The following is a 25,721-nucleotide window of genomic DNA, read 5'->3' on the forward strand; positions in this document are numbered from 1 at the left end:
AAAAGTCAAATAGAATAATTATATAAAAAAAAATAGATATAAAGTTTTATAGGTAGAAAGTTATAGAAACATAATAATTATTAAAGAGAAAAAAAAAAAGTTTAAAGTTGAGAGATGATAAAGTCCATTTATTAATTTTAAAATTTTTAATCTTATAAATATTAATTCCATCTACCAGTTTATTTATTATATAATTTAATTTTTAAAACATTATGAAAAATATTAGAAAAATAAACGCAAATTAAAAAAATTAAAAAGAACCGTCAGATAACTCGAGAGAAACTCCACGGTTGGACCCGGTTGGACCCGGTTCGCGCGAGGTGAGGAGTTGGACTTGTAAACCGTCAACCACGTCATCTGAAAAAGATGAGCTGTAATGTTTCCATTTTCTGCTAAACCCTAAACCCTAGAAGGCGCTATGGTTTGAGTTGTTTCTAGAACCTTCTTCTTCCCATTATTAAACCCTTTCAATCTCTTCCATTCATCGCCTTTCCCATTTCCTCCCACTGTTGTTGTTCTTCCTCTTCTCGCTGTTCCCATCTCCTTCGTTTTTGGGTTTCAGTGGACGTCTACAATGCACCGATTCGCCTCAGGCCTCGCTTCCAAAGCCCGGTATGTTTGGTTTGGTCTCCTTTAGATTGATAAGATTTGGAGTCATTTCTGTTCATTTCGTTTCTGTTTATCGGCTGTAATAGCTTGTGAAATGAACTGGTGGCATCAATGGGGTATCGTTCTTTTGAGTTACTGCCACGTTGGCTTTTCTGAATCGATAATTGATGAAGTTTGATGAATTAATAGTGTTTTGTATTCTATCCACTTAAAAATGTTGTTTTTTTCTTTCGTTTGCAGTCTTGCTAGGAACGGTGCCAATCAGGTGAGTTCTTATTATGTTTTGATTACTTTTGGGAGTTTGTTTGATCATTGAACTTCTGATCTATTTTTAACTATGCTCGTGTTTGTGTGTGTCTTTTTTGTTTGTTTTTTTAAGTGAGTTTTAGCTGAATTGGTAGAACAGTTTGAATTTGGGGNGCTAGTAGGTCTAACTGGAGCAGAAACTATGCGGCGAAAGACGTTAAATTTGGGGTGGAGGCTCGAGGTCTTATGCTCAAGGGTGTTGAGGATCTTGCTGATGCCGTTAAAGTTACAATGGGTCCGAAGGTACTGTCGACATTCATTTGTTTAATGAATGGCGAATTTAGTAGGTGCAGTATTTACTGATCTTCATTTATTTTTTTTCCTGAATCGAAGGTGGAAGGCTAATTTCCATTGATGATTCACTTTCTTCACTCTTTTAATCTCCGTGCTATATCGTCTTACGCTCTGTTGATAGATTTTGATTCTGTCATGTTGCTGCTGTAGGGGCGCACTGTAGTGATTGAACAAAGTTTTGGGGCTCCCAAAGTTACAAAAGATGGTGTGACCGTCGCCAAAAGTATCGAGTTTAAAGATAAAGTTAAAAATGTTGGTGCCAGTCTTGTGAAGCAGGTTGCTAACGCGACCAATGATGTAGCAGGCGATGGTAAGCTTCTGTTATAGTATAACCACTAAAAGAATGTGTATCAGTTCGTAATGAGTGGTTCTTTTGTCATTTTCTTGAATATTTAACCAGCGATTTGATGACCAACATTACACAATTGTATTACACGCTAAATTACCTAATCAAAGTGACGAGTTTTGGGGCTTTCAGGGACCACTTGTGCTACTATTCTCACAAAAGCAATATTTGCGGAGGGCTGCAAGTCTGTTGCTGCTGGAATGAATGCCATGGATTTAAGACGTGGTATCTCCATGGCTGTTGATTCAGTTGTGACCAACTTGAAGAGTAGAGCACGAATGATAAGCACATCAGAAGAGATAGCACAGGTTCGTTCTTTCGACTAGGATCACTTGGCGGCCTTGAAGTGACTTTGTATTGAAGAATCAGTCATGCAAATTGATTGTATTTCTATAGGTCGGGACAATATCTGCAAATGGTGAAAGAGAAATTGGTGAGTTAATTGCCAAAGCCATGGAGAAAGTTGGCAAGGAGGGCGTGATCACCATCTCTGTAAGTTGGTTACTAATATATTTGTATATTTGCCGCATGTTAATGGATAGCCGCACCCTATGCCTTCTTCTATATGTATGATCATTTTCGTGGCTGAATAAACTTTTGCTACTTGATTGAATGTGATTCTAGACTCCTTCCCTCACCTAACCTGAAATAATAAAAGTCCTCCAACAGAAAAAAACTTGATAGGGGTTTATGACTATATTCATGTGAGATCCTAGCCCCCCAAGGGTGGATTGTCAGATCCCATATCGATTGGAGAGAGGAGAACGATATCTGCTAGCAGTAGGCTTAGGTTGTTACAATTCTACTAGGAATATGATGGTGCAGAACTAGTGGGAAAGAATTTTAGAATCACTTCTTTAAAGTCGCTGCCAACTTGTCGAAGTATTTGTGTATGCTCCAAAGTTGATATCCTTCTTTAAGTTTTATTTTATTGGTCTAGATATCATTTTAGATTTCATCCTTATGCATTATTCATTACTTCAACAATGCTTCTCTGTCACCAGCAATGTGTGTCTCTAGTTTTTGTTAATCTGAAAATGGGATTCTTTTGTAATGTCCTGATTTGACCATTGCCTTTGGTGCTTATTTTGACTGTGTTCAATTTGCTACAGGATGGGAAGACAATGGATAACGAGTTGGAAGTCGTTGAAGGGATGAAGTTAGATAGGGGATATATTTCCCCTTACTTCATTACAAACCAGAAGAACCAGAAATGTGTATGTATCTTTTTTGTTAAAATACATTTCCCAATCTTCTAATCGTAAGCCTTATCATCAATGTTGTCCTGACTTTATCTACCACATGGGATACCTTGGCAGGAATTGGACGATCCTCTTATTATAATCTATGAAAAGAAAATCTCAAGCATAAATGCTGTGGTGAAAGTTTTGGAGTTGGCTCTGAAGGTAGGCTATCTATTAATGGTTGAGAGTTGTTTCTTACATTTGCAAATGGACGATAATATTGTAGTTTTCTTTAATCTCTTCAGAAGCAAAGGCCCCTTCTTATTGTTTCCGAAGATGTTGAAAGTGAGGCACTAGCTACTCTTATCCTGAATAAGCTTCGTGCTGGAATTAAGGTTCGACCCTCATATTCTTCCAACAATTGAAATTTATGGAACATATTAACTTTTGATTTGTTTTGGGCCTTTACTTATTTTCTTACTGTTTCCTGCAGGTCTGTGCCATTAAAGCACCAGGTTTTGGCGAAAATAGGAAGGCCGGACTGCAGGACCTTGCAGTTCTCACGGGTGGTCAAGTAAGTTTTTCATTTGTATTGTAATTCCTTTTGTATAATGTTTTCTGTGATTTCTCAAACTCTTCTGTGTGCTCTATATGTAGGTCATTACTGAAGAGCTTGGAATGAATCTCGAGAAAGTCGATCTGGACATGCTTGGCTCTTGCAAGAAGGTATGAGATGTCCAATAGGTTTGGAAACTAGACATAATTTTTGGGTATTCGACCTATGTTTCTTGGCCAGTTCAAGTTGCAGCTCTTCTTATATCCTGAATGTCAATATTTTCTACGTCTCTTGAAGGTTTCTGCCGCTTGTTGAAAATCTGCATTAACTTAGATTGATATTACAGATCACAATTTCAAAGGATGATACAGTTATTCTTGATGGCGCTGGTGACAAGAAGGCTATTGAGGAAAGATGTGAACAGGTTTGTAGCATTTTGAAACACAAGGTGGTGTAAATGATGAACTTTATTAAATATAGAAGCTAATTAGTGTCATGTTTTCGGTCTCGTGTAATTTACAGATAAGGTCGGGTATTGAAGCGAGCACTTCCGATTACGACAAGGAAAAATTACAGGAGAGATTAGCGAAACTCTCTGGCGGTGTAGCTGTATTGAAGGTCTATACCTTCCTCTGTGATTTTGATTTCTTCGCTCTTTCTTGAAAGATGGCTTGCAACCTTAATATAAACCAATACTTTTTGCAGATTGGAGGAGCAAGTGAAGCAGAAGTGGGCGAGAAGAAGGATAGAGTCACCGATGCTTTGAATGCCACAAAAGCAGCTGTTGAAGAAGGAATAGTACCAGGTAAGTTCATCCTCCATGTGCTAACTTTGATTTTACGTATTGCATCTGAAGGGCATTAACAGAATGGCGCCTTCCACAGGAGGTGGTGTTGCTCTTTTGTATGCATCCAAAGAATTAGATAAACTTCCAACTGCCAACTTTGATCAGAAGATTGGTGTCCAGATTATTCAGAATGCTCTAAAGGTCATAATCTCAAACATGATTGATCACTCACTGACATCAAGAGAATGTTTGGAGGATTTTGAATATACTGTTTGATTCTACTTTAAGTGGTTTTAACCATTGGCTTAGGACGATTTTGTTAGACATGTTTATAAGAAGTCATACTTATTTCTATCTGTAATGTTTTATTCAGACACCTGTACACACGATTGCATCGAATGCGGGAGTCGAGGGAGCCGTTGTGGTTGGTAAGCTCTTGGAGCAGGACGACCCTGATCTTGGTTATGATGCTGCAAAGGGTGAGTTCTACATATATTTCCGGGATGAGTAAAAGAAAAGAAATAAAATAGCCAATGAGTTTCATTTCTGACTAATTCAATGTGATTTGTACATGCACCACCAGGTGAATATGTAGACATGGTCAAAGCTGGCATCATCGACCCTCTGAAAGTAATCAGAACTGCACTAGTTGACGCCGCAAGGTAAGCCGAGCAAATAAAACCTTGCATTCATTAATATTTTGTTCTATAACTCCCCATGTTCTTGGATACTAAGGCCTTATGTTTTCGAATATAGTGTTTCCTCTTTGATGACAACAACCGAAGCGGTCGTAGTCGAACTCCCTAAGGACGAAAAGGAAGTTCCAGCAATGGGTGGTGGCATGGGCGGAATGGATTACTAACCAAAGCAGCCATCAATAGTTATACCTTCCACATATGTCTAGTAGCTCGACATACCGACATGTCGCGACCGATGTTGTTTGAAATTTCCCTGGTTCTTCTTGGTTTAGCTGTTGGAATGCCATTTGTTTCATAATTGGCAGATTTTAATCCCGTGATGATGACATTTTTTTTTCGATGAGTTGGAAAATTATTAGGCAAAAATGAATGTAGCTCAAGTGTTGAATAAAAAAAAAAAATCTTTCACTATTTCCTTCCTCATTCTGTTGTGAATATCTCTAGAGCTAATTCAAACACTTCTTACGAATATTACTGCTGGCGGAGAGAAAGAGACGTAATTAGTTTTATGTGTCCTCCGAGGAATCAATGATTATTGGAACCAAAAGTCAAAATTTTGATAGATAGAGATCCCGTAAAAACTTCTCTCTTTAGGTGACTTTCATATGGGAAGCAGTTAAGGCTTAATTGCTTCTAAACATCCGAGATTTCATCTGTCTTTTCTCTTCTTTCACAAGTGAGTGGTGAGCCTTTGAGCTTTTTTCTGTTTGTACTAGCCTTATATGAAGGTTCATCCTTCTAGAGTCGCATATTTTTTTCACACAGCTTCCAAGGAGTATTCTTCTAAAAATTTTGAAAGGGATAGTAGTTTTTTAAAGGATATGTAGTGCGCTGTGAAATCTCTATTTCCTCAACAATTTAGCTTTATTACTATTAATAATATTATTTTTACAATTTTATTAATCAAAAGAATTTATAAGAGCATGAGAAAATGTAAAGAGCATGAGAAAATGTAACTCCTGGAAAGGAAATTTCATAAAAATTTTCCAAAAGTGTTCATGTAACATGCATATTATCATTTTCTGGTTCATAGTCAAAGTTAATCCGGACTGAACTTAGAGAAGCCATATATGCTTATCGACATAGATTACTAGAAAGAAGTCGATAGCTATATGGTATATTAGATATCTTATCCGGTCTCCCGTCTCCCGACAGTATGTCGAGAGCAGTAACACGGTATTTCGGGTCGAAAAGGAAAAAGTGCTGTGAAGATAACAATAAATTTAAACAAGAAACTATGCTGGTTGCGTTCACTACCAAAATCTTCCATCAAACATAATCCAACAACAATTACCCATGTCAAAATTCACTCATTTAACTTCTCAAAGGTAAATGGGACTGTCACAATCGATCCCGTTCATACCGAGAATTTCGTTCCCACTTCCCCATGAGACTCTGGTTTCTTAGTAAGGAGTTCCTCTGAAGCAAACAAACTGCAGCAGCACAGGAAGATTAACTGAAGTCTAAGATCATGAAGAAGACATTTTGATCTGAATTTGGCGGTGTACATGAACAAGAAACTCGATGTATGAAGGGCCATTGGAACTTTTATCTTCTATCATATTCGAAAAGAATAGCATCCCTGAATAAGAGAACACAAAAGGAATATACAATCACCACAAACATCTATACACACAATGAAGCAAAACTAAACTTAGCGCCACATATTTCTTAAACAAGAGAAAGAGACAAAATGGCGGTTCAAAAAGAAAATATGCTCGCTTTATGTTGGCTTAGAAATGGAAAGAGATTATTATTATTATTATTATTCTTTTGGGAGGGGGGGTAGTAATCAAGTCAAAGAATACAAAATTGGGTATAGTTGTAATCTCATACTAGATAATAATAAAATTTGATATAGAACACTGACCTGACTGGTCTCCTTTCTTGCACAGCCTCAAGCTGCAAAAAGGAGGAGGAAAAGGTTAATGAACACTCAAAAAAGTAGATGAAAAAGGAAAATTTAAGCATCTATATAATAATTAATTTGCTCGGAGGCAGTTTTCGGAGCCCATGGAAGTTTTGACCTACTCTCCAGGGACACACCAAGCTAAAAAAAGTAATGGCGAGTCATATTTTGGGAGGAAAGGAGGAAGCTCCCTTATATTTCCATTTCCGACCCAAGCAGGCGACTCCTATGTGTCAAAATCCATTCCTACCTTGTTTGGCAGAGCATTCCTTTTGTATTTATTCATGGTGGTTAAATTTATTTCTCACCCACCACACACACACACACAAACACACAAAGGATCCACAACTTAAAAAAAAAAAGAAAATAAATGTATAATACGAGTCTTACCGAAGGTAGGAACATCTTTGACGTCGTATCTCATTCATCAAGTCATTGAGTTTCTTGGATGCAGGATTGTCATACTGCTGCAGCACAAACTGAACATGCGACGGTATTAGTGACAGATTTCATGCCATATTAGATTCCATCCAGCATATGAGTCCAATTGAGACATTTCATTACATATTTATAAGTTTGTAGCAATTGTATATATCAGAACCATGATAGAAAAAAAAACCCTAGTTTTCTTTTCCTTCTATCATCTCCTTTTTAGAATCAATGGCTTGATATTGTTTTCCTTCATCTATATTTTTGTCTAAAATCAAATAACCTTATATTCTACGCGATTTAAAAATGAAAACCCGGTGTGCACTAGAAATGATAATATGCAATATTTAACCAATTGGAGAAGTTTTAAGTAATTTCCTTTGGATGGGGTTGGCTTACCTCCCTTTTTATAATTTTATTATTCATAAATAACAAGAATGACAATTCTACAGTGTAGCGTAATACCTGGGCAGGAATTTCATCAACTGAGGAAATGCCAAATAACTGCTGCAATATGTCTCTATCAACCAAGTTCCCAACATATATCAAACAATCTTCACCATTCTCAAGAAGATAGATTCCCTCTTCACTCACATGCTCACTAGAAAGAGGAATTGGAGTACCCGGAGTTGAATCACCATCCTGCCAATAGGAGGAAGTAACATAAACTGAGAACAGTCCACCTCTGAGAAAGCAAGCAAGCAAGCAAAATAAATTAAGTCATACCTGTGTGTCAAGGTTATGTATAGCCAACATTCTAGGATATACCAAGGGAACAGCCAGAGGAATTGGAAGGGAAGAAACATGGTTGGCCCAAAAAGATCGATCATCAATTCTTCCTTCAGTTCTCAAACCAGTACTTTTTATTAATGCTGAAAGAAGCCAACAGAATAGTATCACTGACCCTATCTATGTACCACAATTTATCAGCACAAATATGCCGACTCTTCATTTTATGTTTGCTAATATGTAACTGAGTTCTCTCCATTAGATCAATTCCATTAAATTCTAGTAAAATCCCATGTTTTCCAATTTCCATAGGTGATCTAAAGATTATAAACTACTAAATCTTTATAAAGATGTTTCTCTGATAATTATTTATCCGCATAAGAGTTCAGAATTCATGTGAAAAAAAAAAAAAAAAAAAAAAAAAAAAAAAAAAAAAAAAAAAAAAAANGACAGGTTTTGGTATGGATAAAATACACACCAATGGTATAAAGTGGCAGTAGCTTTAGAGCCTCCGGCAGAATAAGCTGTCCAGATGATGATACCGTTGCACAATACTTGCGGTATGAAAGTAAAACATTGACACACAGATTTGTAATACGCTCCCGAATTTGCAGGAGTGGGGATGAAGGAACTTCAGCCGCCGCTATAAAACAGATAAAAGATATATATAAGTATTGAGGCATATAGCATTGAAAGGGCAAAGGATGAGGTTGATGCCAGCGACATTAATAGTTTGTTCGCAGCTAATCGATCATCTGATCACAATGAAATAAACCACAAAGCGGTCCTAAATGTAAATATGAGATCAGTGATAATAACAGCAATCTCGTCTCTTATAAAAAAAACAATACAAAAGAAGCTGATTACAGCAACAAACTGCAAAAGAAAATTATTAAAATAAAAAACAAATACAATAAACCCCGACCAAAGTGAAAATACCTTGCTTTAGAAAACATGCGAACTGAGTGTCCAAGTCAGCTGATCGGAAGAGGTTATTCAGCATACTGGTGCAAGGTAAAGATATAGTGGAGACACGAATTCTCCGCTGACCAAATATTGTAGTGTAGAGTAGCGCACACTACAATAGAAATGAATGTAAAACAAATCATGGATATCAATCTTAACAAGCCGTTTCAATTTAATGGCAGAACACCAGTGCAAACACATCAATGAAATGTTCATGTTTCCTATCAAAAAATAATGGTACTTGTGCAAAAATATCAACCAAGTGTAAGACAGCCACCATCTCAACTACAATTGCAGTCTGGTTTAATTCTGTCCCTTCACTCATTGGGCATGACAAATTAGATGTCTCTTTGAATTTTTCTATTGAAACATCATGAAATTCAGCCCCCTGGGGCAGTTAATCGTTGAAGAAGTGGAATCACAAAGTACAGATAAGTCATGAATTTCTAAGAATGACATGCATTAAACGAGTATGAAATTCTGCGGTAGAGGAATTTTAACAACAAGATAGACCAAGAGGACCCTTCTTGTTTGTATAATGGTTCAATCCAATTTTTCTCAAAAACCTACAAAGTTTTGAGGACTTGGACACTTGTAACACAACCAAATCATACCAAGCAAGCCATTGAAACTAAATGCATAATATGTTTACGTATGTTGCCTATAATTTATAGTATCCTTTTGGCAGGGGCTGGGGGGTGAAGGAAAAAAGAGGGAGGGAGGGAGGGAGGGGGGAGAGAGAGAGAGAGAAACACTACCTGGAAAGCACATTCTGAGCCATCCTGTAACTTGTCATCATGTTTTAAAGTCACCATTATAGTCTTGTCACAATCAATCTGTAACAAAGAAGATCATGGTAAGAACAATCACAAACCAAAAAGCAGTACATAATTTTATGGCAGCAAGGAAATAATAGCATCATGCCATGCTAGTATACAACGACTATAAAGATTTAGTTTTAGCAAAAAAAATCATAACATACAAAAGCCAATGCTAATGGAACCAGTTTGATGAAACTGGAAAGGGAAAAGTACAGGTAATAAATAAATACAAATCAAAAGTTGGCCAAACCATCTAGACACGTGGGAATGATCCTTGATTGAGCTATTTGGTTTTGTCCATGGGATGAAGAGGTGATGGGTGAAAAATAGACGAACAGCCTTTCAGAAATATTGGGTCAAAGTACGAGATATTCCCCCCATCTTTGGATAATTGGGTTGGTTCAGTGATTGCTGGCTCTAGGTGGGGGTCCAACCGAGGGGGCAAAAAGGTTTTGGTTGAAGAGGAAGGGGATGAGGAGATTAGTTTAAAGCTTATAGAAACAACAATGGATTCATTTTGATGGGATGCTTCCTTAATCTAGAGAAAGGGGTTTTTCCCATAAGGTTCATACCCATGGACTGATATCAGGCAGAGATAGGGTTCTGAGATAGGGCTAACTTGAAGAAGTTGTACACTGAGGTGAAGGTCCCCGGCTGCCCAATGCTTCTAGCAAGAGATGACATGGATAATTCTCAACCACGTACAAAAATAGCCCTTTAAGGTAAACTCTCAAATAGAGAACAAGTGTTCATTTTTGGCACTCTTAGAATCCCATGACGTTTGGGCCTCTCCATGACTTGTGCCCAAATTTTCGTAAGAGAAAGGCTAAAGTCTTCCTCCGGTGGGTCGTCTTCTAATTTAGTTGGGCAATATTTTGGGTAGGGTACCTCAGTTTCTGGGTTGGGTACGCCGAATGTTGCAGGCCTTAAAAGAAAAAGGGAAGCAGATTATGTGCGATCAACTCGAGAATTCAATCATTACTTAAGCGGCCTCACAATTCTTTTAAGGTGTTCAGCTTCAGCTTTGTTAGCCCTCGAGTTGCAAGAAGGCGTTTGAGGAGCTTTTCTTCATCCGCTCTTTTGTGATAAAGGGCAGTTTTTGTAACAGGATGGGGTGCACTATTTTGGAGGGGCTTTAGGTTAAGAGAAAACAAACTCTTCAGAGTGCGCAAGAGATCTTCTTGTGATGTTTGGTCCCTTGTTAGATTCATTGTTTCTCTTTGAGTCTCTGTTTCTATGCTCTTTTATAACTTTACATTTGGTCTTATTTCTCTTGATTGGAGTCCCTCCCTGTAGTCTGACTCAAGTTTCTCTAGGCTCTTTTGTAACTATTCATTTGGTCTTATTTCTCTTGATTGGAGTCCCTTTACTGTAGTCTGATTCCTTTTAGTGGACTTTTTTTTTCCCATTTTTCCCTCAACGAAAGTCAAGTTCTTTCATAAAAAAAAGTTGATCCAACCATTTAACAAACCAAGAAATGAAATTTGCAAAATAGTGGTAGCATTGAAATATATAAATGTAGCACACACATGCTCTTGAAATTTTTTACTTTACATGGGAAAATATCATGGACAAGATTGGTTGGGATCAGTCACTATTCTAAAAATTTGCTTATTATTTTAGATAAGTAACAATGTAGAGAATAACTTACTCCCGGTAAGTCAACATCTGTAGGGATGCGTTTACAAAAATTTCCATGGTACTCTTGTACTTGAATTCCCTGCAAAAGGATAAAATTACAGCTGATTTCACAAAAGAGAGAAAATGAAAGCCACCAGATCTTTACTAGTTGAAAGTAAACAAAAATAATCACCTGGCTGCATCTAACACGCATCACAGCCTCAAAGCCTTGAGGCCTTGTGATATTCCATCTAAGATCATTGTAGAGCTTTGCTGGATCTGAAAGCACTGAGAAGGGGTAATAATAATATACCTGTAACACAGTGGATAACCAATTAAGTAGGGGAAATATTTAAGATGAGAATTACACTTTGCTTTAGGAAATTTGAAGGAACTGTTGAAAAGAAAAAAATATTTAAATCAATAACCAATGTATTATTTAATCCTGTTTAAAACTGAAGTTACGAACTCAACCATAAATATGAAACTGCTTTAATTGATGACTCAAAAAGGTAGTATAATTGGAATACAAAAGACATGAAGTAAGAAGAATAAAGGAGGCTGAGACTATTCTTATTTAACATTTGTTGGCTTGTTAACTAAAGGTAAGAAAGAAACTAACTGCCAGATGAGTAACGACAGACGACCACACCATGGCAAGAATACATGAGATTTCTCATCAGCAGAGATGCAGGACTATATTTGAAGTAGTAGTCCAAATGTATATCTCGAGAATTACCAAAAACACACACACATACCTGGCCCCCAGTAGTCCTTGCAATGACAGAAATAGAAGCAATGTCGATGTAACTCTGGGTAGTGAGGAACACGTCAACACAGACCTAGAACAATTGTGGAAGACAAGAATAGATCAGAAAACTCTGACCAGTGCCAGCAGATAAATCCTATCATATATCACCGACAACATGACAAGAAAGATCGCACCCACCTGATACTCCGCCAGTTCAATTGCCATTGTCTTGTAAGCCATATCAGCTGGTTGTAGTAATTTATGAGCCTCCTGAAAAAAAAAGTGTAAAGAAAATGATGGCACTAATTTTAAATTAGTCGTAAAATGATGAACTTCATATTTTTACAGTGAACAACAGTATGCTAATGCCTGAAACAAAGAAAAAAAACTATGAAGTTAACACAACAAAATAACGTAGGTTAGGATTAATCATTGATTGCAGCCTTTATGCGATTGGAAAATATGTTGTACAACATAACAATGATAAAACAAAAATGGGATCCATTGCCACCCAGAAAGGTTCAATTCATAATTAGAAAACCATAAAATTTTAATATGTTGCTGGGCATCTTTATATGCGGCTTGCTGGGCGTAGAATATTATTTACAGGCTAAAGGAAACTATTAACAATGTTCGAACTTCTAAGCTGTAAAGTCATTTACTTTCAAACAATAATTTCCTGCTAAAAATCTGACTTGGAAAAAGGAAGGCCAAGAATAAGACGAAAGCAAGTTTTCTTCCAAGGATAGTTTATCTATCCAACCACATGGTGAAGGATCCTCACACCCAGATCCCAATAGAACATTTGTACAATCGTACATCGGTGACTTTCTTTCAACCTGATAATATTATGCTCCTAAATTTAAATGCAAAAAGTGGCAACACAATCTTCTTAAAAGAAAACATAGACAGCACAAAAGTTCAGAAGAATACCTTGTCCCCAGAAGAAATATTTGTTCTTCCTTCAGCCTCCCTAGCAGAAAGAGCTCCAATTCCAATTGATGGCAAGACTGTATTTCACAAAAAGTAACTAAATTAGATTAGGAAAATAGTCTTTGCAGCATAACCACTAGGTGGTGCTAAATAAGAAAATAGTCATTTTCATTTCTATTTTTAGTTATTTCCTTTGTTTTAGGAGGATGCTCCTCTACGATTGAGTCATGGTTCCATTGATGTAGCAATGATTATTATACAACTTGTATAAATAGTCAAACATCAACGAAGATAGTACCTAAAAATTTACAACTTAGTCTTGAGTACTTTAACTCAGAGGTATTAAGGTTTTCTCTATTTGAGCCTTACAATTATTCGAAATAGGTCAAAAGAAGAATTCTACTTCTTCCCCCCACCACACAAACACCGTCTACCTTAACTCGATCGCGAACTCATCCTATCCACTTCTCACTCTCCAGCCCTACACTATCCTCATCCCTATTCTGTTATAAGCAACTCTTTCACAGTTTATGAGTGGCTTTTATCCAACCTATATCAAATAATGTGTATACCATTGTAGCCTTTTCACCTTGTTTCAATTTAATATAACAAAAATAAAAATATATTTGCATATTGAAATCCAACACTATTCGTCTATTGTCTAACTTGCTCAGGACACTTACTCGAGGTTGTCCATACCAAACGGTGCACAAATAATAGAAATAATTTTCATGCTAAAGAAAAAAATAGCAAAAAAATAAAAATAAAAACAAAATAAAAGACAAACTGCAATACATCCTTGATAAAAGAATATCCATTATGAACTTGCCTGACTGGAATACCAAAATTTTGCCTCCAGTATTTTTCATTGCCATGAAAGCAGCCTAACAAATAGAACAAGCAAACTATTATCACAATGTAAGTATAATTTTATTTTCAAGTGAGAAATTTTCTTTTTTACTGACCTAGAAAGCAAAAAATCAAAAAGGGGTAAAAACAAAATCTAGCTTTTGACCAGTTAAGTAACAGTACAGTCTACATGATGAGTGAATCTCAGCCAATTTTTTTTAATAAAGCTGATCAATATTGAGCAATCAGCACACACATCTACTCTTTGACTAATCTGTTAAATTAGCAACAAAATAAACACAAAGTTCTCTTCATGGAACTGTTTCATCATCAACCTTGGCATACCCTTAGAACACAGAAACATATCAATGCAAAGTACATGGGGTACTTTTTAGGTAATGTTTTTGAGATTCTAAAGCCTAGGACATTCTAAAGCTTTCTAGTTTATCTTTGTTAAGTTTAAAAAAAAAAAAATCTTTTATTTTATTACTAACAAGTGGAGGGTCTACCTGTAAAAAGCTTTTGTATAGGTGGTTTGTGCTGACTTTTTTCTTCTCTGAAGACTACTATAATTTTGCAGCCGCCCTTTTTTCATTTGAAGGGTATAGAAGGGGTGCTTTTACCACTTGAAGTATATCTAACGTAAATATATAATAACTTAAAGGAATCATATAGCCTTGCCCAACTACTCTTTCTCTTGTTTTCTTGTCTTTTCTTTTTTTCTTGTTCTNTTTTCCTTTTTGGCGTTGGAAGGAGGTTTTGATTGGCAAAAAAGAACTATTCTAAGACATTTTTGTTCAGAATATGAACAAGTACAAATTGAAGAGTAGTCAACGATAATAGTGCAACAGAAACATACTTTGATTGCAGCACCAAAGGCTGATTCGGTGGTTCTATTACTCTGAAACATAGTAGGAATACTTTCGAGCAACAACTCCAAATGTTGGCGGCACTATGCCCACAAAAAAGAAGTGACATTATTAAAGAAATAGGAAAGGTAAGAAAAAAATTAAATCTAGTGATCAACCTCATCAAAATCAAATATTTTGGAGAATCTAACCTCTGAAAGTTGAACAATGACATCAGACTCCAGAGGAGTATAAACATCTTGTACATCAGGAACTATGAGCATCAAAGGCTGAAAAGAAATAACAGAACATCAATAAACAAGTAAAAAAATCAGAGACTATCAGTTAGCCTTCTTAACAAAAACCATATGCATTCAAAGAATCTCCCTAATTAATTCCATTGAGGCCAAGGGCAGGGATTGTCCAAAAGTATTAGGAACAAATATCTTCTTTAACAAATTCTGGATGATACCTAAATTAAAAGTTGTACGCCCATTGATGAGCACTTATAGTTCATACTGTTACTGGAATTTGTTACCTAATTTGCAGCTGAAAGTTTATCTTGAATGGAATTTGTGTCGTATTAACCTTGACCAGATCAGGATCACTGGGTTTCAAAAGTTAGTTTTAGCTGTGGAGATTAAAGAAAAAAACCTGCCCTCTCAGTACCTTCTCTCTCCGATAGGATTTTTGTTTTCCTCTTTTGGAAGTTCATCTTCAGTTTCATGCTTATACGGAACTGAAGACCAAATGAACATTTGATACTTTACAGGATTTTCTCTTTTACAGAGGAATGCAGGTTCAAGAAAACGGACCAGATGAAAGCTTAACAACTCAAAATGGGATGCATGAAATAATGCTCATGGCTCACCTCACTAACACTCAAACAGGTTTCAACTATCCAAGGCTAGGTTCGAAAGAACAAAGATGAGTTAAATGTTCCAAAAACAAAATAATTACAAGAATCCGGAAGAGAAACAAGTACAACTAAATTGACAATACTTGTGTATTCGTTCATCTATTTTCTGAAATGATCTGATTTCCTTTCCATCTATCTGACGAATACCAGTTATTACATTCACCATCAAGATGCCTTAGTTTTCTTTTCACCCTCACAACAAAAGAAATGCCTAAAATGGAGATAGATAACAATGATTGAAATGTGACCTGTTGTAGTGCTCGTTTCAGATTGTAAAAGTGAATTGTTGTGTCAAATGTTGCAATCCCGACAAATGTACGAGGACCTTCCTGGAACATCACAGTGTCATCAGTCACTAAGATAGAAAAAATAAAGCTCATATACGGCTAAAAATGGACGAAACAGGGGAAAAAAAATATTTTCCAAGATCGTCAATATAGATCCTATTTGTAAACATCAATATAAGCCAAATCCAACAACCACTCACTAAAACATAAAGGAAAAGGACAGGAAAAATGATAAATAACACTCTAAATAGGGAATAGCAAATTATTCAGAAAAATACAGACAAGCAAAACAAATAAAAGCTTTTGCAAATGGCTAAGTTCCTCAACCTCAAGGTGACATCGTTTTTAGATTTCATACAGGGTCCAATTTATCAAGGGCATTCAAGAACTGAAAGATTTGCAGTAAAAGATTGTTCGATTACGTAGAAAGAATTTTACCAAATTTCGCAGCATTTAGATTGTTACAAAGAGTCAAATTAACAAAAATGGCAATCCATAACAGAAAAGAGAATGTAGTCACTTATAAGAGACAGAACAAACCCTGACAGAATAACATAACAACTATGCATAGGTCACACAAGGTAACTCCATCTGAAGATAGTGAAACAAAAGAGACAGAGGCAAACTTTAGAATGACATCCGTCCAAGGTTTAATTGCATAAACCAGATGTTGAAAGCAAAAAAAGAACAAAAAAAAAAAATGAAGTCTAGCGATAATAAACTGATACAACAGTTCCCAACGCCTAGGATTAAAAATTTTAATGGCAAAATTGAATTGTCAAAAAGAAATGTAATTATATCCAAACCTATTATTATTGCAGTTTCAGTTTATGGAAGACAAGAAAGCAGATTCGCAAGAAGTTTCTCTTCCACAACATACCAACCCAATGCTATTATTTCAGACTAGTTTAAATAGTTATAGAAACAAAAGAAAGGTTAAGGGTCATGTGAAACCAATTTTTTATGGTCATGCATCAAATACCACAAGGAAAAATCATAAACCCTCGTAAAAAAGTATAAATATCACAGAGTATTATCGACAGCTATGAATTATAAACACATACATGCATATATAATGCATCCAGTCAAATGTAGAACTTACTGGAAGATCCGAAATAACTTGACTAATTGCACTGCATGCTGCAGCAGTGGCACCAGTTTGTATAGCATTCATGGACACATCGATGAGGAAAAAATAAACAGCTGGCATTGGATCACGCACCTGGAGTCAAAATGCATCAGAAGCAGTATGTCAATATGTGTCTGTGTGCGCACGTGCATTTTGCAGTGATACTTTGTTTTATATGGTCCTCCAAATTTCATTGGTCCTCTTCTTTTTTTCTTTTGAAATTTTTCATTGGTTGCTTTTTATTTATGTTATCAATGTATTTTTCATATTGNGCGAGAGAAAACCAACGCCAAAAGCCAAGAGAGGTTAGAAGAAAGCCCTCCAATAAGTCCTGATATCATTTAGTGAGCCTTAATGGCTTAGTTTTTGTTGCCAAGGGCCTCCTCATCCCATTCACTTGAGGCTGTTTCTCTCATATTTTGTTTATTATCAGTTTGTTTCTTATTGGCAAAAAAAGGAAGGTAACTGGTCTCCATCCATTAAAAATCAATAATGACTAAACACCTAAGATAAGAACGAAATTAACGTCCATGCTAATGGACTAACATAAACCAACTACCATACCATATATTCCTTAGAAGCAACAAATTCTACTGTTCCCCTGCACAGTTCGGGCCTTTCATCAGCATCTCTTCTTCTACCATCAGGACCAAGATTACAGTGGTATTCACGAGGAGTCTCATCAGTAAAACCTGAAAAAGGAATGGCACAGGGTTTTAGGTCACCACCTACAAAGGAAAGGAAGAATAGAATTCCACACATGCAAGAAATCCTTTGACATTCGACAAAAGGCAGTATTGTGTATTTTATAACAATAAGGAGGTGACTGAAAGAAATGAAGCCAGATAGGTAATGAGCTTCAAAGTAACGCCCTTAACTAAAAATTACCAAGAGTGACCTCACGAATTCAGAAAATATGCAAAGACAGTAAGTAAACCTAGTTGCAGAAATGATGAATGATAGTCCTATGTCAATCAAACAACAAATTTCCAAGCTTTAAGAGAAACAACATGAAAATATCCCACTAAAAAGGTAACAAACATCTTCACTGACCACATAAGTTACAGATGAATCGCCTTCCCTGATCAATGAACTTCATAAAAGGATTTATATAGCCTTTGCAGCGAGAACATCGGACAGGCCCACTTTCCCCAAAATCCACAACCTATAATATAAAATCCATTGAATAAACAAATGGCATCACTGTCTAATAAAATTCAACCACTTGACAAGATAAAAAACCAAAAGTTTGCAACAATATTCTCCTAATATGTAAAAAATTAAAGAAACAAGAGTGTATTTATAACCATTGCATAACAAATAAATCCATTTGAAGGCTGATGATAGAGTAAGATAAGGGTAATCGTGTAATTTCTGTTAAAGATTGTCGTTCTACTGGATTAGATTCTTCATCGGTTTTGATAGTTGTTTGTATGTTTAATTAGAGTCTAGGCATCATTACAGCCAAAGTAAAAATAAAAAAATAAAAAAATAAAAAAGTCACCTGACTATGATAAACTAACTCTTTGATGAGAAAATAATGAGATGTGAACTAAGTTTACACTCCATTAAAAAAACAACAATACTAACAGAGGAAAAAAAGCTAAATCTACAACCTAACTGTTATTTAAAAAAAATAAAAATAAAAAATAAAAAATAAATTAAAAAAACAAGAAACAACCTCTCATTGATATAATGAGAAGGAAAATGTTCAAAGATACAGTCTAACGATTATCATTGCATCTTTAGTTTATAAAGAATAGCAAAAAAGGGATGCATTACACACTTGGATGGGCTCCTCAGAAGGATGTAGAAGAGCAAATGGTTGGACTAGCAAAGCCAACTGCATGGCTGATGTATTCAAAAGATCAGCTGTGCATGGGATCTGAAAATTGTGAAAAGTCAGAGACCATAAGATATCAAGATACAGAGACTTCGCAAGGCAGCCATCAACGAAGATATGAAGCAAAAGATAAACAGGGAAAATGATGAAATGAAAACTAGTCCTTCACCTGGCCAATGGTGCACCTCATAAAACGTGGACTGCAATTCCCAGTGTCTCTTGCAATAAACTCACTTGATGCAGGCTTCACAAAGTTTAAAGAAGGAAACGATAACATTAAAGCTTGAAAGAAATAAACACCAGCTGAAGTAAATAAATTTGAAATTCATGTTCATGCAACAAGACTATCAGTAATATCCCTAGGACAGGATATCAAAGAAGGGGGAAATAAAAAAGTAGAACATAATTAACACCATGTAGATCGAGAAAGTACCGGGGGAAGAGTCGCCTGGTTGCCTTGACGAGTGTCAAACAGGACAACTGATGAATTTGGAACGGGCCTTGGTATTTGATTAGGATCAATTTTTGATTGTGTGGCTGCAGGAGATCCGGTTTGACCAATAGCAGGTGAGATGGTAGTCATAGATTGGTTAGGTGGAGGTGGCACCATCCCAAACATTCTAGGTGGCTGCAATTGACCAGTAATAGGTGGAGGAGCTGTCGCCTTGTGTTCAAAAAAAGAAAATGATCATATTTTTTTTTCCAAACAAGGAACCTAGCTTTCATGAAAACAAATGAAAAAACAAAAGTATGGGCGAGATGAAAAGGAAGTACTTGAAACATGTGTCTGAAAAACAAAATCGAGAGAAGCTGTACATGACACAATGGGCAACTTCTGCTTTTTTTTTTCTTTTTTTTTTTTTCATGCGTCTTCTGACTTTAAACAAATCAATCAACAAATTATTGACTTTCTGCAGTTCAAGATAAATCTGGAAACTCTCTCCTCACGTCTAAAATTGGGAGTTATGTAGTAGAGTAGGTACCATATGCCTATAAAGCGCATGTCCAAAAACTTGTAAATTCTTTCTCTAATTCAATCCCCAAAAAAGAATATGTATACAAGACACATTTTTTTACAAGTGTATGCAAGCCTGAGCATAGGTTTGCAACTTCACCTAACTACTACATAATGCATAAACTCAACAAGTTAAAAGTGAACGGCTACCTGACCAGCTTGCATTGGCCATGTTGGTGGCCCAAATGGGGAACCTGAAGGTGGCGCTACTCCTTGAGATGCCAACTGAAATGGTGGTGCTGGTTGCCCGGGAGGACCTGATTGAGCCAAGAATCCAGGGCCACCTGGAACAGAATGCATATATGGAGTCTGAACAGATGCTCCCATTGGTGGAGGACCAACGGATGGTGGAGGACCTTGTGGTGCATTGGCTGCTGGAGGAAAACGTGGTCCACCAGGGAAGTTGTTCTGAGCGAATGCTGGAGGGCCATTACTCAATGTACCACTCTGAGCACTTGGTGGAGGCATGCTTGGGCTACTACCAGAAGGGGGAAATGTTGCACTTGGACGTGCACCAAGTGGAGGTGCACCAAGGGGAGGCGCAGCTGAACTACTGGACAAACCTGAGGAAATAACAGTGTTTGAAGGTGGTGGCCTATGAGAGGGTTGGCCAGGACCCCCAACGCCTGGCGGAGGTGGCCTAGATACTAATGGAGATGGTTGTCCAACAGGCGGCCCACTGGGTCTCATTGGAGCCATGTTGGGAGGTAATGCAGATGGTGGAGGCCCTGATGAAGGCATATTAGGTCGGGTAATTGAAGCCGGGGGTGGACCTGGCCGTGAAAATTGAGGTGGCGCACCAGAAATCCCAGTTGGTGGGGGTGCCGACGAAGGAAAAGGTGGCGATTGACCAAATGGAGTCCTGGGAAATGAATTGGGCATTGAAGGAGGTCGATTGAGATTCATATTGTGAAAATTATCAGCTAAAGAACCTGGATTTGTCTGAGAATTGGGGTAGTAATTAGGCGGTGGTGCTGGAGATTGATTGCTGTTGCTTTCATTGGGCCGAGGTGCCCCTGGAGGCACAAGAGCTGCCATTGATCAACCAGATTTCAGGATTTCCTACAATTCAATGGAATCCCTCGATACAAACTCGCTCTGTGGATTCAACAACCCAAGTCAACTCTGCAAGAATACACCAAATCAACAATAAGATCAAGAATCCCAAATCCCCGAATTTCCACAGAAATCTAACACAAACAAGATTCAATTCTCATATTCATCACCCATTTCGCCTTCTTAAAAACCCAAAAGCCGAAAATGAAATCGATGTATGTTCTCTCGATCGACCATCGAGCAGATCAATAATAACGTTCAATCCGAAATTCCAGATTTCCAACAAAAAATCCAACAGAATTAAACAAATTTAAGATTTACAAGAGGAAGTGACATATCAGAATCAAAGATCCACAACATAAATTGGATCCCAGGGCGAGGAAAACGAACCTGGTGGGTTGTTGATGCAGCGGCTAGTCGTAAGAACACGAGACCCGGCACCGGCATACGAGGCCCCAAGTGAAAGAGAAACAGAAACGTATGATGAGCACATGCAACTATCAAATACCCGTTTGTATATTATTTACGGAAATTTTCATTTTTAAACCTATCTTTATTAAATAATATTTTATTTTTTCTCATTCACAAATTAATTTTAATAAATAAGAAAAATAAAGTAAAAATTATTCTGTAAAAATTAATAATTTTCAACCATTTATTTTAAACTTTAATGTCAAACGTTTAATATCTCATTTAATGCATAAGATTAAAAAAAAAAAAAAAATTATTTTACTATTTTTAAATAATACCTTAATAAATAGTTAATTTTCTATTTTTTTTTTTAATTTAAAGTTATATTAAACTATAAATTTGTAATTTAACATTTACGTTTCTATTTAGTAATTTTTTTTTTTTTTTATAATTATTAGATTGGTCTTTAATCTTTTAAAATTTACAATTTTATCTCTATTAAAAAATAATCCACAATAGATATTGTTTTCATTGGATTGGTGGTTGGTTTGATTTCTCCTCCTCCATACTTTAGGGGAAGGATTCCACACCCTTATAAATAGTGGTTTGTTCTCCTCCAACGAATATGAGACATCACAATCAGTGGTTTGTTCTCCTCCAACGAATATGAGACATCACAATCCACCCCTTCGGGGCCAGCGTTCTCGCTGGCACTCTTTCCTTCCTCTAATCGATGTGGGACTGCCCCCAAATCCACCCCCCTTTAGGCCTAGCTTCCTTACTAGCAAACCGCCTCGTGTCTACCCCCTTTTGGGGAACAGCGAGAAGGCTGACACATCGTCCGGTGTCTGGTTCTAATACCATTTGTAACGGCTCATATCCACCGCTAGCAGATATTGTCCTATTTGGGCTTTCCATTTCAGGCTTCTCCTTAAGGCTTTAAAACGCGTATACTAAAAGAGGTTTCCACACCCTCATAAATGGTGGTTTGTTCTCCTCTCTAACGGACATCACAGTACTATTAGTTAATTATTTCGTTAATTACAATAAATAAATAATAATGTAATTAAGTATATATTAAATGAAAGAAATGTATTTATTTGCTAAAATTATTAATTAATTATCTAACAGGCTACAAGCCCAGTTTTTAATTAAGGCTGTTTCCAGCAAATTATAAGATGGGCCGTCTTACAAGTGGCCCAAGCCCAATTTCATATTAAGATGAAGTGAAAAGACGCCCAACACCTTCCTTCGAAAAAGAAAAGTATAAATAGTAACAGAGCATTAGTTTACTATTTTCCTGCCCTAATTTTTTTGCGTGTTCGTTTGGGAGCAAGTAGAAGGCGAGGTTGAAGATGACTGCGCCAGACTTTGTAGCTTCCTCTTCCCAAGTGAAGGTATAATTCTGTCCTCCTTTTCTCTTTAATGGCGGAAATCGACCTTCTGCACTCTTTCGCGCTTCGTTTTCTGCTTCCTCTTTTTCTTGAGGCTTACTTCGGTCTTCCGTTTTTTGTGGAATTTATTGGCGCTTTGTTTGATTCTAAGGATATGAGTAGTTTGCGCAGTGGCGTGACGGTGTTTGGAATACATTGGTGCTTTGTTTGATTCTGTGGATACGAGTAGTTTACTCAGTGGTGTGCCGATGTTTGGTTTATTCGAATTCTGATATTTTTTTTTGGACTGCAGTTCATAATCCTTGGAAAGATACTTCTACTGATTTTAAGAAATCTAGCTATTTGGTATACACATTAAATAGATTTTGGTTCTACTCTGGGTCTTACTTTTATTTACAGTGCCGTGGTTGTTAATAATAGGCTACTCGTTGAAAGTATTAGTTTTTTTTGTGTACTTCGGATTTGTTCTTACCCTCGCTTGGACTCGGGGTGCTCTTTTTAGTTTCGGTGTTGCTATTGTTGGAAATGATGGATTACGTGGTCCATAAACATTGTTCTGCTCTCATCTACTGAGACCATTCTTCGAACTTCATCTCAGTGAGTTAAACTAGCCGACAAACGAATCCAATTGACCCAAAATAAGTTAGCGTCTTTTCCTTAAAAATACCAAGTGCCAGCTTCCCTCCTTCTTTCTCCTTTAGACCAACGATCGGCTCTCTTTCTCAGAGTTTCACATCGAAAAAGTATCGGAGAAGGGTATGTATCTCATCACATCTCACTTGGTATATGTTCCACTTTGATTTCAACTCGGGACAGTAGGACTGGTTGAGTTTTGCTGGTTTATATTCATGATTTAAAGTCGTAACGTTAATAGATATTATACATTGGAGGCCCCAAAGGGGGTGGTCTGGTCGGCTAGACCAGCGGTATTTGAATCTTCTGGTGGGCCTTAGGTGCACACTTTCTTAAAAGGAAAAAAGATAGACGTAGTAGGTTGGCAGGCAAGTATACTGAGTGTTTTGCACCCGTTTGTTCATTTCCCTAATCTTAGCCCTCTCGCTCCCTCCGTCTCTTCTTCTGTTTTCCCTTTTTAGACTAGCAGTCCAGGATTAAACCCAACTAAACCTAAGCGCTTACACCCTTATTTGAAACTAGGCAGGAAAATCCTTCCTTTTGAGAGTAGAAAGTTCAATGAGTGCTTGTTAACCACACAAGCTTGGATATCTATGAATTTGGAGGAATGTTTAAAATGTTTTGTGATTGCGAATGCGTCTTCGATAAGAAAAAGACAGGTAAAAATCAAAAATTAATTTTACTCTCTACCGATGCCCTATTGCTCACTTGTTTTTATGCAAATGACCCAAGGGAAATTAAAATGGAGAATAATTGCTTTCAGATATTCCCCCCTCATTTTACTTATTCATTTCCCCCCCGTTTTTATTTAATGGTTTCAGGTGAAGAAGAAAAAGCAGAAGATTGCCGCAGTTTCTAATTCCGGCATTGATCTGAAGTCCATTATCCATGGGCATGCTTTGTTCTTTGACAAGTTAGTGGAACTTATCCCAGCGAGGTTCTACTTACCTACTGATGAAAAAGAAAAACCTTGGTTTCAGGGCCTTAGCAAGACGGAAAAGGCAACGGCTAAGAAGGAATCAAAGGAAAACCTTAAGAAAGTACGAAGAGATCGTATGGATCCGGAAAAGTCTTCTAAATCAACCCTTGATTTGCTTAAAGAAAGCTTAGAAAATGAAAAGTTGAAAAATGAGAGTGATGATGATGAAGAGGGTGTTAAGCCAATGGCATCTGGGTTGGGTGGTGACGACCGGTCAGTGACATATGAAGAACTTAGACAACGGCTTCGTCGAAAAATTGAGGAGTTCCGGGGGAATAGAAATACAGGATGTTCAAACAGGGAAAAGAAGAGAAATGAAAGAAACGAGAGAAGGGAACTTTTCCAGAAGAAGCGCAAGAGAGAAAGTGAGTCTGAGGACAAGAAATTAGACACTACCCAGTCGAGGGTCGAAATGGAGAGGAATGTAGAGGAGGCCACCAAAGAACTTGCGTTTGGTCATGTTAAACTAGGAACTGAAGAAGAGGACGGCAAGAATAAGAAGAGAAAACTCTCCAAGCTGAAGGAGCTTGAAAAGGCAAAAAAGTTGGATGAAGCAAAGAAGGACCCTGAAACGGGCGAGATAATATTGAAGAAGCATTCTTGGAAAGCAGCAACAAGTAGAGCTGCTGGGGTTAAAGTTCATGATGATCCTCAGCGTCTGATGAAGAGCTTACGGAAAGAAAAGAAACAGCAACTGAAGAGTATTGAGAAATGGAAAGGAAGGATTGAAACCACCCAAAAGATGAAATCAGAAAGACAACAAAAGAGATCAGGAAACATAGCTCAGAAAATCCATGATAAGAAGATGAAACGTATTGCCAAGAGGGAGAAGAAACTTATGCGCCCTGGGTTCGAAGGTCGCAAGGAAGGTTTTATCAACGAAAGCACCGGATAAAAAGTGGAGAAGTAAGTGCAACCTTTACAATTTCTCTCCCAGTTTTGCTCTCTAGCTTTGAGGTTGGAAATGAAATTTGTTGATTTATTCACATCCTTGATAACCTTCGCCTCATATATATGTTTGGGAACGTCATTTTAACATCAAAATCTGCGGACCCAATTCATCAATCAAATCAGTTACCACCCTAGTTTGAAACTTCCCTTGATCAGCATCAGGTTAAAGATTATTAGTTCGAGAATGTATTGTCTTTGGCAGTGTTCGTATTTAGTTCACAAATTACCAAGCAATGCTCGTTTGAGTAGTACTTAGTACACAAATTTTTGTCTAATATGTAGTTCTCTTACAACCAAAATTTAGACTAGCCAGTGTTCTTAGTTTTAAAGTTCGATTGGTCTATGTATGGGACCGATAAATGGGCTTCATGATTATGATTTTACAACCTTGATTCACCCTAAGATGATATCGCAGGTAATTCTATTTCTCAATCCTTCTAGACTTGAGAAAGTGTTGCAACCGCCTTCA

The 25,721-nt window shown here is 37.0% G+C and overlaps 3 protein-coding genes across 3 annotated transcripts; 2 read left to right on the forward strand and 1 right to left on the reverse strand.

The window, feature by feature from the left end:
• Positions 1 to 451: 451 nt before the first annotated feature.
• LOC111807400 (chaperonin CPN60-1, mitochondrial) lies at positions 452 to 5,203 on the forward strand. Its single transcript, XM_023693112.1, has 18 exons — positions 452 to 612; positions 850 to 877; positions 1,030 to 1,158; positions 1,360 to 1,519; positions 1,688 to 1,863; positions 1,952 to 2,047; positions 2,668 to 2,772; positions 2,875 to 2,961; positions 3,045 to 3,134; positions 3,233 to 3,313; positions 3,397 to 3,465; positions 3,642 to 3,719; positions 3,818 to 3,913; positions 4,001 to 4,100; positions 4,180 to 4,283; positions 4,456 to 4,561; positions 4,666 to 4,744; positions 4,839 to 5,203. The coding sequence occupies exons 1-18, from the start codon at positions 575 to 577 to the stop codon at positions 4,942 to 4,944; spliced, it is 1,728 nt and encodes a 575-aa protein (XP_023548880.1). The 5' UTR covers positions 452 to 574; the 3' UTR covers positions 4,945 to 5,203.
• A 559-nt stretch (positions 5,204 to 5,762) lies between these two features.
• LOC111807819 (protein transport protein Sec24-like At4g32640) lies at positions 5,763 to 21,389 on the reverse strand. Its single transcript, XM_023693699.1, has 25 exons — positions 21,275 to 21,389; positions 19,979 to 20,953; positions 19,247 to 19,477; positions 18,983 to 19,057; positions 18,757 to 18,855; positions 18,024 to 18,135; positions 17,535 to 17,662; positions 16,944 to 17,063; positions 15,803 to 15,883; positions 14,848 to 14,925; positions 14,647 to 14,739; positions 13,768 to 13,822; positions 12,939 to 13,015; positions 12,204 to 12,275; positions 12,013 to 12,096; positions 11,448 to 11,567; positions 11,286 to 11,354; positions 9,572 to 9,649; positions 8,787 to 8,925; positions 8,326 to 8,490; positions 7,845 to 7,990; positions 7,584 to 7,760; positions 7,080 to 7,168; positions 6,651 to 6,682; positions 5,763 to 6,362 (listed from the first exon to the last, which is right to left on the reverse strand). The coding sequence occupies exons 2-25, from the start codon at positions 20,864 to 20,866 to the stop codon at positions 6,250 to 6,252; spliced, it is 3,321 nt and encodes a 1,106-aa protein (XP_023549467.1). The 5' UTR covers positions 20,867 to 20,953; positions 21,275 to 21,389; the 3' UTR covers positions 5,763 to 6,249.
• Positions 14,156 to 25,635, forward strand: LOC111807820 (nucleolar protein 58-like). The gene is made up of 3 exons (XM_023693700.1): positions 14,156 to 14,172; positions 22,596 to 22,692; positions 24,144 to 25,635. Exons 2-3 carry the CDS (start codon positions 22,651 to 22,653, stop codon positions 25,194 to 25,196), a joined length of 1,095 nt encoding a protein of 364 aa, XP_023549468.1. The 5' UTR covers positions 14,156 to 14,172; positions 22,596 to 22,650; the 3' UTR covers positions 25,197 to 25,635.
• The last annotated feature ends 86 nt before the right edge of the window (positions 25,636 to 25,721 follow it).

Source organism: Cucurbita pepo, chromosome LG12 (assembly GCF_002806865.2).
Source record: "Cucurbita pepo subsp. pepo cultivar mu-cu-16 chromosome LG12, ASM280686v2, whole genome shotgun sequence".
Taxonomy (NCBI): Eukaryota; Viridiplantae; Streptophyta; class Magnoliopsida; order Cucurbitales; family Cucurbitaceae; genus Cucurbita; species Cucurbita pepo.